This window comes from Adiantum capillus-veneris, chromosome 27 (assembly GCF_014529385.1).
Source record: "Adiantum capillus-veneris isolate H3 chromosome 27, ASM1452938v2, whole genome shotgun sequence".
Taxonomy (NCBI): domain Eukaryota; kingdom Viridiplantae; phylum Streptophyta; class Polypodiopsida; order Polypodiales; family Pteridaceae; genus Adiantum; species Adiantum capillus-veneris.
Window position 1 is genome coordinate 5,347,095 of NC_140957.1, and position 15,449 is coordinate 5,362,543.

The 15,449-nt window shown below is 42.7% G+C and overlaps 1 protein-coding gene across 1 annotated transcript; it reads left to right on the plus strand.

Moving 5' to 3' along the window:
• The first annotated feature begins 14,068 nt into the window (after positions 1-14,068).
• On the plus strand, positions 14,069-15,024 carry LOC147421436 (uncharacterized). The gene is made up of 2 exons (XM_086503744.1): positions 14,069-14,368; positions 14,496-15,024. The coding sequence occupies exons 1-2, from the start codon at positions 14,224-14,226 to the stop codon at positions 14,804-14,806; spliced, it is 456 nt and encodes a 151-aa protein (XP_086359870.1). The 5' UTR covers positions 14,069-14,223; the 3' UTR covers positions 14,807-15,024.
• The last annotated feature ends 425 nt before the right edge of the window (positions 15,025-15,449 follow it).

The following is a 15,449-nucleotide window of genomic DNA, read 5'->3' on the forward strand; positions in this document are numbered from 1 at the left end:
TGACTTGGTAGCTGGTTGGGTAGTATGTGGCTAGGTGGCTAGTGACTATGTGGTAGCTTCTCCAAAGGTGGTAGTACCTATGGTAGGTGGTGGTCCACCCCATCCAAGTCAGACCTGCCTAGTCACAAGTGCTGACTTGGTTGATGGTTGGATAGTAGGTGGCTAGGTGGCTAGTGGCTTATGTGCTAACTACTCCAAAGGTGGTAGCTATGGTAGGGGGTGACTACCACTTTATTGCCATGATCATGTGTCTTACATTCAATCTTTAGGCACCAATGTTGTACTGGCTAAATTGTAGCTACTATGGTTTGAGCCACCCAGCACATTGTTGTTACCCACTAGTATTGCGGTAGCTACCAGTCTGGGGATAGCTACCTTTTTCATGCAATGTTATCTAGCATGGTGGGACATAATCTTTAAGATTATATCCATTGATGGTTAGATTGTCATAACCTAAATTGCCTAATGCTTGTGCAGAATCTACCTCCAAGAAAAAAAGTGAGGCGCAGGTCCTTTCAACCAAATCAAATGACAGTTTTGGTAACCCTCTCTTTGGGGACATTCGTACAATATTCGTATGGTTTTGTCAATAAATGTTGCCTAATCTTCCAACACCGAAGTGATCTCTAAAGAGGTCAAAGTGGGCGCTATGATCAGTGTTCTCTCCGATAAGGAAGAGAGACATTGCAATCTAGAAGGTAACAACAATTCCTTGGGTCCTTCAAAGCACTTGTTTAGTACAAAGTTTACTCATCATTCTTTTTTACAATGCACCTAGACTTTATTTTTGGGATGTTTCAGAAACAGATGTACCTGATAGAGAGGAAACCCAATTAATGGATGGTGATGTGCTCCCCATTGTGCATGAAATACTTGCTGAATCACGACTTGTCAGGGAAGAAGTGGAGCTCTTCAAAAGCCAGTATCCTAGCAAACCCTTGACATCCATACCGGTGAACCAAGAGAAATATCCCTCAAAAATCCCTAATATTGTAGAGGCTTTTGTAGCGGCAAGAAATGCAAAAAAACGCAAAGGGACTTCAAGTATAACTGGGTAGTCCCTGGGATGTTTGCATCTGTATGGCTTGATTAGGGTGTTTATTAATAGTTACTACTCCTACAGGGGGGGCAAGGGGAGACATGAATGAAAGGTTGGATGCAGCCAAAGGATCAGAGAGTGCTAAAGAGAAGGGTTCTGTGGTTGTGGATGGGGACACCGGTGCAGTAAGCGGAGAAAACCTCAAAAAAGATGCTCCAAACACACGGGCAAAAAGATGCCTGGCTGGATAGTAGGTGGCTATGTGGCTAGTGGCTTATGTGCTAACTACTCCAAAGGTGGTAGCTATGGTAGGGGGTGACTACCACTTTATTTCCATGATCATGTGTCTTACATTCAATCTTTAGGCACCAATGTTGTACTGGCTAAATTGTAGCTACTATGGTTTGAGCCACCCAGCAGAGTGTTGTTACCCACTAGTATTGTGGTAGCTACCAGTATGGTGATAGCTACCTTTTTCATGCAATGGTATCTAGTATGGTGGGACATAATATTTAAGGTTATATCCATTGATGGTTAGCTTGTCATAACCTAAATTTCCTAATGCTTGTGCAGAATCTACCTCCAAGAAAAAAATTGAGGTGCAGGTCCTTTCAACCAAATCAGATGACAGTTTTGGTAACCCTCTCTTCGGGGACATTCATACAATAGTTGTATGGATTTGTCAATAAATGTTGTCTAAGCTTCCTATCTATTCATCAGATGCTAAAAAGGGTGATCTAAACACCAAAGCGATCTCCAAAGAGGTCAAAGTGGGCGCTATGATCAGTGTTCTCTCCGATAAGGAAGAGAGACATTGCAATCTAAAAGGTAACAACAGTTCCTTGGGTCCTTCAAAGCACTTGTTTAGTACAAAGTTTACTCATCATTCTTTTTTACAATGCACCTAGAGTTTACTTTTGGGATGTTTCAGAAACAGATGTACTTGATATAGAGGAAACCCAATTAATGGATGGTGATGTGCTCCCCATTGCACATGAAATACTTGCGGAATCGCCACTTGTCAGGGAATAAGTGGAGCTCTTCAAGATCTAGTATCCTAGCGAACCCTTGACATCCATACCGGTGAACCAAGAGAAATCTCCCTCAAAAAGCCCTAATATTGCAAAGGCTTTTGCAACGGCAAGAAATGCAAAAAAAGGGCAAAGGGACTTCAGGTATAACTGTGTAATCTCTTAGATGTCTTCATCTGTATGGGTTGATTAGGGTGTTTTTTAATAGTCACTGCTCCTGCAGGGGGGGAAGGGGGAGACCAGAATGAAAGGTTGGATGCAGCCAAAGGGTCAGAGAGTGCTAAAGAGAATGATTCTGTGGTTGTGGCTAGGGACACCGGTGCAGTAAGCGAAGCAAACCTTAAAAAAGGTGCTGCAAATACACGGGCAAAAAGATGCCTGGCTGGATAGTACGTGGCTAGGTGGCTAGTGGCTTTATCTAACTACTCCAAAGGTGGTAGCTATGGTAGGGGGTGACTACCACTTTATTCCCATGATCATGTGTCTTACATTCAATCTTTAGGCACCTATGGTTTGAGCCACCAAGCACAGTGTTGTTACCCGCTAGTATTGTGGTAGCTACCAGTCTGGGGATAGCTACCTTTTTCATGCAATGGTATCTAGCATGGTGGGACATAATATTTAAGGTTATATTCATTGATGGTTAGCTTGTCATAACCTAAATTTCCTAATGCTTGTGCAGGATCTACCTCCAAGAAAAAAAGTGAGGTGCATGTCCTTTCAACCAAATTAGATGACAGTTTTGGTAACCCTCTCTTCGGGGAAATTCGTACAATATTCGTATGGATTTGTCAATAAATGTTGCCTAAGCTTCCTATCTATTGACCAGATGCTGAAAAGGGTGATCTAAACACCGAAGTGATCTCCAAAGAGGTCAAAGTGGGCGCTACAATCAGTGTTCTATCCGATAAGGAAGAGAGACATTGCAATGTAGAAGGTAACAGCAGTTCCTTGGGTCCTTCAAAGCACTTGTTTAGTACAAATTTTACTCATCATTCTTTTTTACAATGCACCTAGAGTTTATTTTGGGATGTTTTAGAAACAGATGTACTTGATATAGAGGAAACCCAGTTAATGGATGGCGATGTGCTCCCCATTGCGCATGAAATACTTGCGGAATTGCCACTTGTGTCAGAGAAGAAGTGGAGCTCTTCAAGAGCCAGTATTCTAGCAAACCCTTGACATCCATACCGGTGAACCAAGAGAAATATCCCTCAAAAATCCCTAATATTGTAGAGGCTTTTGCAGCGGCAAGAAATGCAACAAAACGCAAAGGGACTTCAGGTATGACTGGGTAGTCTCTGAGATGTTTGCATCTGTATGTCTTGATTAGGGTGTTTATTAATAGTTACTGCTCTTGCACGGGGGGCAAGGGGAGACCTGAATGAAAGGTTGGATGCAACCAAAGGGTCAGAGAGTGCTAAAGAGAAGGATTCTGTGGTTGTGGATTGGGACACCGGTGCAGTAAGCGGAGAAAATCTAAAAAAGGTGTTGTAAACACACGGGCAGAAAGATGCCTGGCTTAGACTCAGCTACCTAGTGTCCATGAGTGATGCTTTATAGCCAGCCCTTCTATGAGCCTTTTTGGTTGTACTATCCTTTTTGTATCAAACCACTATCCTTCTTTGTACCACAATCCTTATGTAATGTAACAATAGAACGTTTGGATCAACCTGGAGTTCCTCTTTCATTGTCAAAGTGTTTTTCTATGTGACTTGTGATGTGGTGCATGTGTCTTTTGATGCCTTGTCCATTGAGGTGAGATCCATTTTCTCTAAAAAAAAGATAATATTGCAACTTTCTAGATCTTGCATTCTGTTTGTTTAGAGGAACTCAAACCCTTGGGCTACAATAGGTGGAAATGGGTAATGCCCCAAGGATTGGAAGGGGTTTTGAAGATCTTGTCTACTTTAGGACGCACAGGTTTTGCCAACACAACAAAAACACCAACTTGAGCTGCTCCTGCTAATACAATCTTTCTCCTGCTGATACAATCTTTGGCTATTTTTCCTGGCAAGGAAGGCACTGACATGAAGAGTGGTACAATGTCTGATGATGAATCGCAGGATCCTATTGCCGAGGCATCCATGCATGTGCACCCAGTGGCCCCTCCAGACTTCGTCCCTATAGGTGATGCTAAAAAAGATTCCCCTCTGGGGCAAGATGTGCAGCTAGAGCCTCTAAAAAAGTACATTCACTAAAGTTACAGCAAGATGGAAGTTCTTGTACAAAAAGGTGGAAGGATGTTCTAATGCCTTTCCCAATTAGCATTGTGACTGCTCCGCTGATGGAGGGTACGCCACCTCCAACCTGTCCTGCTCAAAAAGTCTTGGTATTAGACATGAATGGGGTTCTCTTGAGAAGATACCCAATCCAGAGATCCCTCCAAGAACCAAAACTTTTCTCTGTCGAAAAGCGTTCAAGGGAGGTAGTGATCGTGGCACCTTTTGCATAATCAGGCCAGATGTTCTTCAATTTCTTCGTGAATGCGCATACATATTTCACCTTTGTATCTAGTCTACCTGCACTAACAGAAATGTGAATATTACACTTAAGGGTTGCCTGAGCGGGATGCACCCCAGAAGTTGGAAAGAGCAATTCTGCCAAACTGACTGCGTCAAATTGCCTTTCAGACCCTTTGTATCTGGTCTAGCTGCACTAACAGAAACGTGAATATTACACTTAAGGGTTGCCTGAGCGGGATGCACCCCAGAAGCTGGAAAGAGCAATTCTGCCAAACTGACTGCGTCAAATTGCCTTTTAGACTTACTTATATCAGAGAGCTGCAAGGCGGCGAAGCAAAACCAGTTTTTGTAAAGGGATTCCCGGAGCTCTTGAAAAGGAGACCAGATTGGTGGGGGTCATCGATTCTTATGGTGGACGATACACGGTACAAAAATATTCTCAACAGTGATACAACCATGATATGTCCACCAAAATTTCAACCGGATGACGAATCACAGGATTCTCGCTACCTCACGAACACTCTATTGCCGTGGCTAAAGGGGTGGAACTATGTGCTTAGTATGTTAGGATGCACATGATATCAAATGAGAAGGACCAGGTTTCCCAATATGTTATCAAATTTTGGTCACAGAGAAAAGCGACTCGATCGTAAGAGACCAAGTTTAGGTTTGGGCCCCTATGGGAGTTGATAACCCCTTTTTGTATCATTGACCTATTTATATCAGCCTTCTTGAATCTATAACTGGCTTCATACTAAAATGGATATCTCATACTTCTTGGCATTTGTGATTTTGTTTAGAAATGATATGCAGTACTTCAAGTCATTTGTAATTGAGTTGAAATTTTCAAAGCTTAGTCAACTGTGTTGTCTCCTCCTTGCAAATGCCACCAATATAAATCTTGTTGTATGGTAGATGTCTACTTCTGCATGGTAGCTGCCTATTTATGAATATTAGCTCTATTTTCTGCATGGTAGCTGCCTATTCTTGGCTGGTAGCTATCTATTTTTGCATGGTAGCTGCCTGTTTAAGATTGGTAGCTATTTATTTTCTGCATGGTAGCTAGCTTCTTATTACTAGTAGCTATCTATTTTTAGCATGATAGCTAGCTGCTCATGACTGGTAGCTATATGGTATTAGCATGGTAGCTAGCTTTATCTGCATGGTAGCTCTATGTGGCAGCTATCTATTTCTTTCTGGTAGCTACCTGTTGTCTTATGGTAGCTACCCCCTTTGACTCATGATTCATACTCATGACAATTTTGAAATAGAAGATTGTGTGCATGGGAGAGATATAGAGAGAAATGAAAGGGAGGGAGGGAGAGAGAGAGAGAGAGAGAGAGAGAGAGAGAGAGAGAGAGAGAGAGAGAGAGAGAGAGAGAGAGAGAGAGAGAGAGAGGGAGGGGGGAGAGAGAGGATGCTGGTTTTACAGTTCCAATTTTTTTAATTGATTCACGGTTGGAGTTTGATGATGAGGCCTTGTGCCTCGGTCTGGGAACCATCAGCTGAAGACTTTAATCCTCTTCTTGGATGTTCGTTCTTCCTACCACTCACCAAAAGCTCCTGTTGTGGATCCTTAATCCTAATGCTATGTCTTTTCTGTTCTGGCTGAGGCTCGTCCCCTTGGGGTTTTGTTGTGATATAATATTTCAAGGGTTTTACCTCGGTGATTTTCAGCCTTGTGTTTGGGTTTTCAGCCATTACGATGTAGTTTTATGTTACAATTTTTGCGCACCTTCTTTTCCGCAAAAAGAGAGAGAGAGAGAGAGAGAGAGAGAGAGAGAGAGAGAGAGAGAGAGAGAGAGAGAGAGAGAGAGAGAGAGAGAGAGAGAGAGAGAGAGAGAGAGAGAGAGAGAGAGAGAGAGAGAGAGAGAGGGAGAGAGAGAGAGAGAGAGAGAGAGAGAGAGAGAGAGAGAGAGAGAGAGAGAGAGAGAGAAAGAGAGAGAGAGAGCGTGACTCGAGGATGCTGGTTTTTCTCACCTGTAAGGCAACTGTCTGTGAATCCTTTTCACCCAAATTTGTCCATGTCAGACTTGTAGAAAAGAATTCAAATTTTGTTGATGGAACCATAAAACCCGTCTATGGTCTCATAAAGCGATAATTCATTCAATTAATACCTAGACTTATTCACACACACATACTTTAAACTCATTTCCTCGCTCAACACCTGGTTGGCTCGAAAGTCCAGTGCCCCTTGCGGTATTTATTTTTTAGTTAGAAGTGGGAAATTACAATGGCTTTGAATACCAAGGTTCCTGACTTGTTCACACCTAGTCATCACCCGCTCTGGCTAAATTGAGGTTTAAGGATTTAGAGGAGATTGGGAATTTTGGTTGGATTATTGTTTGTTCATTGACGATGAGGCTTTGTGCCTCGAACCAGAAACCATCAGCTGAAGACTTCCCTACCCACAAAAACCTCCCAAGTGAAAGGAAGGTATCATTACAAAGCAAACACTTCTCTACCCACAACAACCTCCAAAGTGAAAGGAAGTAACCATTACATGTACAAAAATAGAGAGTAGACATCCTATTGTGAATTAGAGCCCAAGAACAACATAGCAGTATATCCTTGCACCATTTAATTTGGAAGAAACAAAGGATACTTTACTTGAATATACTGGAAATTCTAAGGTCCCTATGTGTCAAAGGGAATGTTGTTGTAAACAACCTCATATACATTTGGGGACATCATAAACAAGTTGCGGTCGATTATCTCCATGGGAAACTTGATAGCTCTCACAAGGTGTGATAACGTATAGACTTCGGGCTTCGAGTGCAAGAGCTTGTATTCATGTGGATTTCCAGATAGCTACTCATACCAAATTCCCTTGACCACATAAGATCCTCGCAGGCAATAATTACCCCAAGCATCATTAATTGGAGACTCGATGCATGACTTCTCTCCCGTGCACATCAACAAATAGAAGTCCACAAGCTCTTCATTGTATGCACTTGCAGCAAACATCAAAGTTATCATCTATATGTAGAACATCTGTTAGGGCGTGGCATAATGTCCTTCATAGGCTGGATTGTCTGTTTCTTCCTCCGCCTGAAAGTCATCCATGGGCTTGATCAAAACATACTCCCAAGACCCCACATGCACAGAATTGGAGCATCTTCTCCAGAGACCGTGCATACATGCACTACAAAATCATGATAGTGTCCTACTTCTCAGAGCTCTCCCATTTGTCAGCGAATAACCAGATACGCAATGAATGCTCCACGCATTAGGGACAACCTTACAATCCCATGCCTGACTTCGATCGACCTCATCTAACTTGATCTCCCAAAACACCCGTGATACTAGCCTAGTCTTTGATGGATAAGAAGCCTCTGCGCCTGTGGGACATGGTCTCCCTCAAGAATGCTACAACTTCATGTGCACACTGGAGTTTTACTCCATTTGGCTTCAACTGCTCATGAGTGAGATGATGTTTGATGACAGCCCCTACTCCATCATGCTAACCTTTTCCATGACCTGATCCTGAAAAATTCCATGGCATAAGAGCCCCTATTAGAGTGCCATACCTAGCAACAAAGTAAAAAGGCCTCCTGGCTTTGAATTGAGAGGCCACGCCATTTGACCACACCCAATGTTCTTGGACTACTATGCCAAGTTGTTGCAACCATTGGTGATGTAGCATGAAACAATGCTGAACAAAAAGAGTAGCATGAGTCTTGTCATCTGATATGTAGAAGTGATAATATTTTTGGACCACTTCTGCAACACGGATATAGGTGATGTGGACAAATATTGTGACCTGATCAGAGTACCAGTGCATTGTTTAAATCTCTTTCTGCTCTTTGAATGTGTAGTTCCTTGCAAAGTCCACTATAGACAATACCACCGTTTCTGGAAAAACTAGAAGACACTCTTTGAATTGCTCAGCATGCCATCTATACACATAGTTATGTTGGGTATACTTCTTCAAGTGATCCCTAAACAAAACCAGAAGCTCTTTGCTGTTCATCTTCTTGAATGAAAGGACTTTCCTCTTCTTCTTTTTCCCGGCATCTGTTTGTCCAACTTCGACATCCTCGAATAGCTTGACTGTCACGATGCATCCTGTCTGTGATTCTTCCCTTCGGCATGCATACATTTTTTCTGGTCCACAAATAGAGTATTCTCCCATTAAACATTTTTTATTGTGATGGCTGGCACTTTCAGGCCTCGGGCACACAACAGATTCCCATAGTACTATCATACTGCTGTAGGTTTGAGCACATGCATTGCACTTGTCAGTGGCCCCACAGATTTTACATTTGCAAGTACAACTGACGAAATGCGAGCCAAGAGAACCTTGCCTTATCTGGTTTAAGGAATCTCTCAAAAAAGACATCTGGACATGTGTTATGCAGCAGCACGTGTACCTATCCTTAAGTTTGCGGACAAAGTATGGCTTCAGTTTCTCGAAAGTTTGTTGCCCAATCTTCACATCTGGATGGGCTCTTTGAAATTGAAGGAAGAATTCTAGTTGTAAGCATGCAAACCTTTGGACTTCGCATCCATATGAGCATGGTTTAAGCAGCAAGTAAAAAAAAAATTGTTGACCTATTTCTATTGTGCACTTGATTGTACCTACTTATGGCCTAGTCAGCTTAAGTATATTTGATGGAAACCATGCACTTCAAAATACCTTCCCTAATACAAGAAGCTAGCAGGTGTCATGCAACCTATAGCCACCCATCACCAGACTAGCCTCCTTGATGAGCTCTTTTTCAAGTTGCCACCACCTAGGGGGTAGCTACTTGTATGATGAGCTCTTTTTCAGGTTGCCACCACCTAGGGGGGTAGCTACCTATATGATTTGTTAGTGTACCAGTTTCATGCACCTATCACCACATAGCACCCAACCAAAAATGAAGGTAGAGTGGTAGCTACCTGACTATAATCTTCAACCAATAGAAAGTTGAACCCTAGGGGATAGCTACCATGTATGGAAGGTAGCAAGGGATTGGTCACGCCCTACCTTGGGAGGCTGCCTAGACCATAATTGTGCTGCTCTCAAGAAAGACTAAAATCCATGTCATTGTAGCCACCTCATGATCACACCCCACCACAAATAATGGGATAGCTACCAAGCAAGGTACTTACAAAAGGTAGCTACCAAGGACATACTAGTCATGTGAAGTGAAAATAGCCACCTCTTGACCTGAAATGCTACATTGTGCTCAAACACCACCAGATGGGAAAACCTAGCTACCATACCAACAAATTTCTACTACAAGCAACACTATAACTACCATCCTGGATGCCTACTAGTAAGTAGCTACACTCAATATGTCTTATAGATTGGGTAGCCACCAAGACAATGACTTCTGAAGATACTAATGTATATAGTAGGTGGACATCCCAGGTTATAAGCTGCATGCTGATTGACAGGGCATGATATCAATGACTTCTTCCTTAAAATTGATAGCTACCACCCTTACCTCACACAATCTGGTGACTATGAAAACCATTCCTGTAGATATGCAGCAAGAACTAAGCTTTTATCAGCACTGACAGCTTGCCGCATATCACTCCAATGGTAGGACTCATGAAAACTAGAGGGTGGCTGCCACCATAGGGCTGATTACTGTATTTATCCCACTTAATCTTACAGCTACGAAAAAACTTACAACACGCCAACAAGAAAGATAGGAATAAAGCTAATGTAATCTCAGGACGCTTTTCAAAGTGCAAAAAAACATCAGAATGCAGAAAACATTCACCTGGGGTTGCTCTAGAAGATGCACATGATGCTTTTGCCACAATTTTCTCTTGATTCATCTTCGGCACACATCCTTCTTGTTTGGTGAGACACGCGTACTCTCTGTCCAGAAGGAGAGCACCAATTCCTTGAACTCATTAGAGATTGCATCCTTTGTGCGTGCCTGTTGCTTGCATAAATGCAATGGCAAGGATTCATTTTTTAATTTCTCTCTTGTTGCGTAGGAGTTTCTGCGGTGTGTCCGTAGAAATTTTGAAGTTGCATAAATGTTTGGGGATGGTGCTCTCATGGCCATCATGATAGTCGCCCTCTTAAGAAACAATTCTTTCTTGCTCCTGGGTTTCTTGATGGTGGAAAGAGTGTCCCTGAAACCTACCAGCACTGGATTCTCTCGCGTCTCAATTTTGAACCCACGCATGCAACCATCATTCAACACATCCTTCATGATGTGTCTCGTTGTCAAGGCCTCTTGTGTGCTATTTGAAACATGTGACAATACGCTTTGCGATAGCTTGGCGTTTTGCAATAATAGGACGAGATGGATATTGGTTTTGACTTTCCTTGAGCTTGCGATGATACTCTCTCTTTCCGCGAGATTCATAACTTATGGCAACAAGCCTTCTACATTTTGCACACTCACAAATGCCGGCATGGTTTGCATATGCTCCAAAACCTGAGGGAGCTTCAACACATGTTGTTCCATCTATTATCCGTGCTCCAAAACTTGCCGATGTCCCAATCAATGCTATTTCCATAGATGCATTCCTGTTTCTTTCTCCAATAAACCCATTACCCAAGGGTGCTGGAACCAATGCTGATCCAATGCTTGAGGCTGCTCCGCTCGATGCGGGTGCCATGTAGACTGAAATTAAAGTCCTACCGCTTGTAAGGTCAAGACGTGGCTGTCTTCCCACCATGGCCTTCTTGATATGTGGCAAAGAGTGCACGCTGACCACTCTTCCTGCAATGTATAAGTTGTAGTTGTAGTTGTAGCTATAGTTGTTGCTTGAAACCTCCTGCTTCACTACCAACACCCTTTGTGCTTAGCTCAAAAAGATGCTCTAGCTGCTTGCCGATTGGAAAATAAAAGCAAAACGTCTCCTCTGCAAAACCTCCTGCAAAACTCCCCTTCTGTGTTTGTCTTTTCCTGGAAACGAAGCTTATGTGCAAATGCTCCTGCAAGACTACCAACTTTGTAAGAAACTCCCCTTCTGTGTTTGGTTCGTAGAGAAGCTTCTGTGCAAATGTTTTTGCAAGACTATCAATGCTCACTCTCCTGTGCTTGGTTTCTGTGCATGCAGAGAGAGAGAGAGAGAGAGAGAGAGAGAGAGAGAAGGAGAGAGCAAGGTGTCTATGCATGTAGAGAGAGAGAAGGAGAGAGAGAGAGAGAGACATCCAACTAATTTTGTTTGAAAGTTCTCCAGGGGCGTTGAGGGAACGAACTACAAAACTGCCAAAGGTCATGGGAATATTTTAATCATAAATGTCCACGCTTTGAAACTTTAAAGTTTTATTTAGAACTCTTCTTTTGGTTCCTGCTTTGATATGCAAGAAGCTACCTCTCCACCACCAATGTCCGGGACATAGGTATTTAGTCCACCTAACCATGCACACACCCAGTGACAGAGATCGAAAGTTCGATAACCACTTCTAGAGAGTTGTGTTTCAAAAGTTGGAAACTAAACTTAATCTAAGTACGGCTGATCATCCACAAGTAGATGGTCAAACCGAAAGAGTTAATCAAGTGCTAGAGGATATGCTACGAGCATACGTTAGCAAGAAGCAAACCAATTGGAAAGACTACTTACCTATATTGGCATTTGCTTATAATAGTTCAAAGCATGTGACTACAGGGTTTAGTCCACTTATGGTTTTATATGGATTTCAATGTAGATCTCTCGTTTCAGTGGGGTTGGCTAAGGAGAAGATACTACAAGCGAGGGATTTTCTCCAATACCATTTTGACATGCTTCGAGTTGCTCGACAGAATGTTAAGCAAGCTCAAGATCGATATAAGCACTATGCAGATGAGCATCATCGTCTTGCTACTTTTGAAGAAGGAGACAATGTTTTCCTCAAAGTTCCGGAGCATTCAGAAAGTTTGAAGACGGGAAAAGTTGCTAAAATTTCACCACGCTATTGTGGACCGTTTACCATTCTCAAACGCATAGGTCAAGTGGCCTATAAGTTAGCTCTTCCAAAGCACTCACGAGTCCATCATGTTTTCCATGTTAGCCGTTACAAAAACAACTAGGACATAATGATAATGTCATTGACACAGGTGTGTTAGTTGACCTTATCAAACCGCCAAGCATCCCTCATGAGCCTGAAAAGATTTTGGATTCTCATGAGCTTCGCACCAGACATCATGTCAGACGACAGATGTTGGTAAAATGGCTAGATAGACCTGAAGAAGGTTCTACATGGGAGAATATCTCCACACTTAAGACACATTTTCCTACATTTGTTTTCGAGGACGAGAATGATTCTCCAAGGGGGGGGGGGGTAATGTAAGGACATGGGTCCTATGGCCAAGGCCACCGGCATGACCGAACAGTGTGTACGCTAGGGGGAGGCTATAAGATAGCACGGTTGGGTGGAGACTAGCACACGCATCACCACCGCCCTTCCAAAAGGGCTATAAATCCTTGCAACCTTGTGACTAGCATGGTGACATTCTACGAGGCTCAACCCAATTCCATGATGCAACCACCACTCAGGGGATGCACTATGTTGAGTGGTGGTTGCACTATATAATCATGTTAATGTACCACTTGAGTTTATGTGCATGATTATCAATCACACAAATACTAATTTCAATTTTGTGTGGATGTAAATGATTGCACACTAAGTGACAATGGGGATATTTTAGATAGGTGTGTAGATAAGAAAGCATACGTAGCCATAAGAATTTCAATAAAGTGTATTTGTGTATGTATGTGAGTGAGTGAAGCTAGGTTTAGACAAGTCGGCGGAAGGAAAAGTTGAGATATGGCTTTCGGGCTCACAGTACTCTAGGTGAATTCCCCTCGGGGGGTTCACTATGTGTAAAACTACCATATCACGTGCGTTCAAGACATGTTTGCAAAACCTCTTATCTGTGAATTTTGTTAAGAATATAATGTACTCTTTTCTTTTAAAATCTGTAATTTTTTTTCGAATTTGAAAAAATAATTACCTTTTGTATATATATTTCTGTAAGTTTCATGAACTTTAAATACCCTTCTGTTGAACTCACGTGATAGGTTACATTTTTATTAGGTGACCTACCGGGGGAATCCCCCTCCACAAAAGATCACCGCTTCCGCTCAGTTTATAGGAGGAAAAAGGAGACTGTTGGTTGAACAGAGATCGAATGTGTGTAGATCACGCAAGGAAAAAGAATTACAGCTTGCATATGTCTCTTGTTAACAAAGGGGGGAGGCATCATTTGGAAAGCTGAGAGCCTGCCGTCTGCTCTGTCTGAACCCACCCTGAGTGAGTGTGTGTGTTCACCATCTCTACTTCCCTACATCTCTATCTACAAACCATCACTCAAAGCGATGGGAGTTTTGTTTGAAAAATCTCTTCAATGATGTGCTTTTTAGGTCTCGGTCTCTCTCTCTCTCTCTCTCTCTCTCTCACACACACACACACACACACACACACACACACACACACACACACAAGCGTTATCTCTTGCCGGAGGCGGAGTGGGACAAAGAGATTGGTAGACCAGTTTGGACCACTAGAATTGATACGTGGTCCAGTGAGCCACATGGTAATGACCTAATTTTTCTAACGGCCTTCCGGCTGAGCATGTAGCCTTTGTGTTGCAGTGCCTCAAAGGCCTGGGCCCACCCTAGGCCTCCCAATGTGAGAATTTCAATCATCAGTACAATTGCTGATCCGGGTATTGATTGGCAGCGAATTAATAGTTTTATGTGGGATGATGCGGATCGACCTCAGCACCCTTGTGTTATGTAAGGGTGTATGATATCTAAATTGGGCGTTTTATTTCTGAAGATGGCGAAGAGCAGTACCATTCTTCTAACGCTCATTGCGATTGCCGGACTGCTGCAGCAATATTCCTTCGGCTCTGACGATGATCCCACCGGGAATGGAGCACCCGTCCAGTGTAAGCTGTTATTAAGATTGCAAAGCGGGATGAATCCCGAATGGAAGCTGCAGAGAGAGAGAGAGAGAGAGAGAGAGAGAGAGAGAGAGAGAGATTGGATGTAATATAACACAGAGAGATTACGCAGATGACGAGTGCAGGTGCGCGGCCAAGATAGACCAGGTATGCAAGGTGCGGGAGCACATCGTGGTGACTACGACCCAGCACCCAATGGACCCACACGCGGTGAACGTCAACGTGACCAATGGCTGTGACATGTGCGCCGCCCTGTACATCCACCTCACCTGCAGCGACCACCGCCCCGACTGCGAAGCCCACATGGGCGCCGTGCACCTCCCATTCGACACTTCCGTCACCGCCTTCGCCAAGACCGTCGTCGCTCTCAACGCCACCACTCTTGCTGACAAGTGTCGCTGGCAGTGCATCGATGGTGCCTAGCCATCCCACCCACCCTCCTTACCTATATTATTATCTAACTATAATATTATCTAACTGCCAGTTCGCCTCTACACGTCGCTGCCTTTCGATGCACTCTTATCATGTTAAAAATTATGTTTCTTCCTTCCGTCTGAAAGAGGGGTTTATGTACTAGTTTTCATAATTGTAGATTGTGTGGATCTTTGTATATGTTGTATGGATGGAGAGAGAGAGATCAATCTGATTCATATGTATCCTTGCTTTGAGACTAGTTTTGTGGAAAATTAGTCACTTTTGTGGCTTTTAGTTATTTAAATGGAAAAGTTTTTCATGGACTAACATCCAACACTGAATATGGATTCATAGAAAATAGTACAAAGTCAAATGAAGGTCTTAAGGTATCTTTTCATGGTCATTTTTCACAATTAATTTGTGGAGACGAATAATTTAAAAAATAAATAAATCAAGCCATTGTTAAGGAGACCCAAACTTCTTTGAAAAATCCCTCAATAAGTATGCAACAAATATACTAAGCTTTTTTAATCTATATTTCAAGACCGTCGACATTGTTTATTTCTTCAAGTTAAGTTGTGAAGTAGAGTTTTACATACAATTTGCTAATTTTACTTGATGTGATATACGAAAGCTATGTCTCATTAATTAC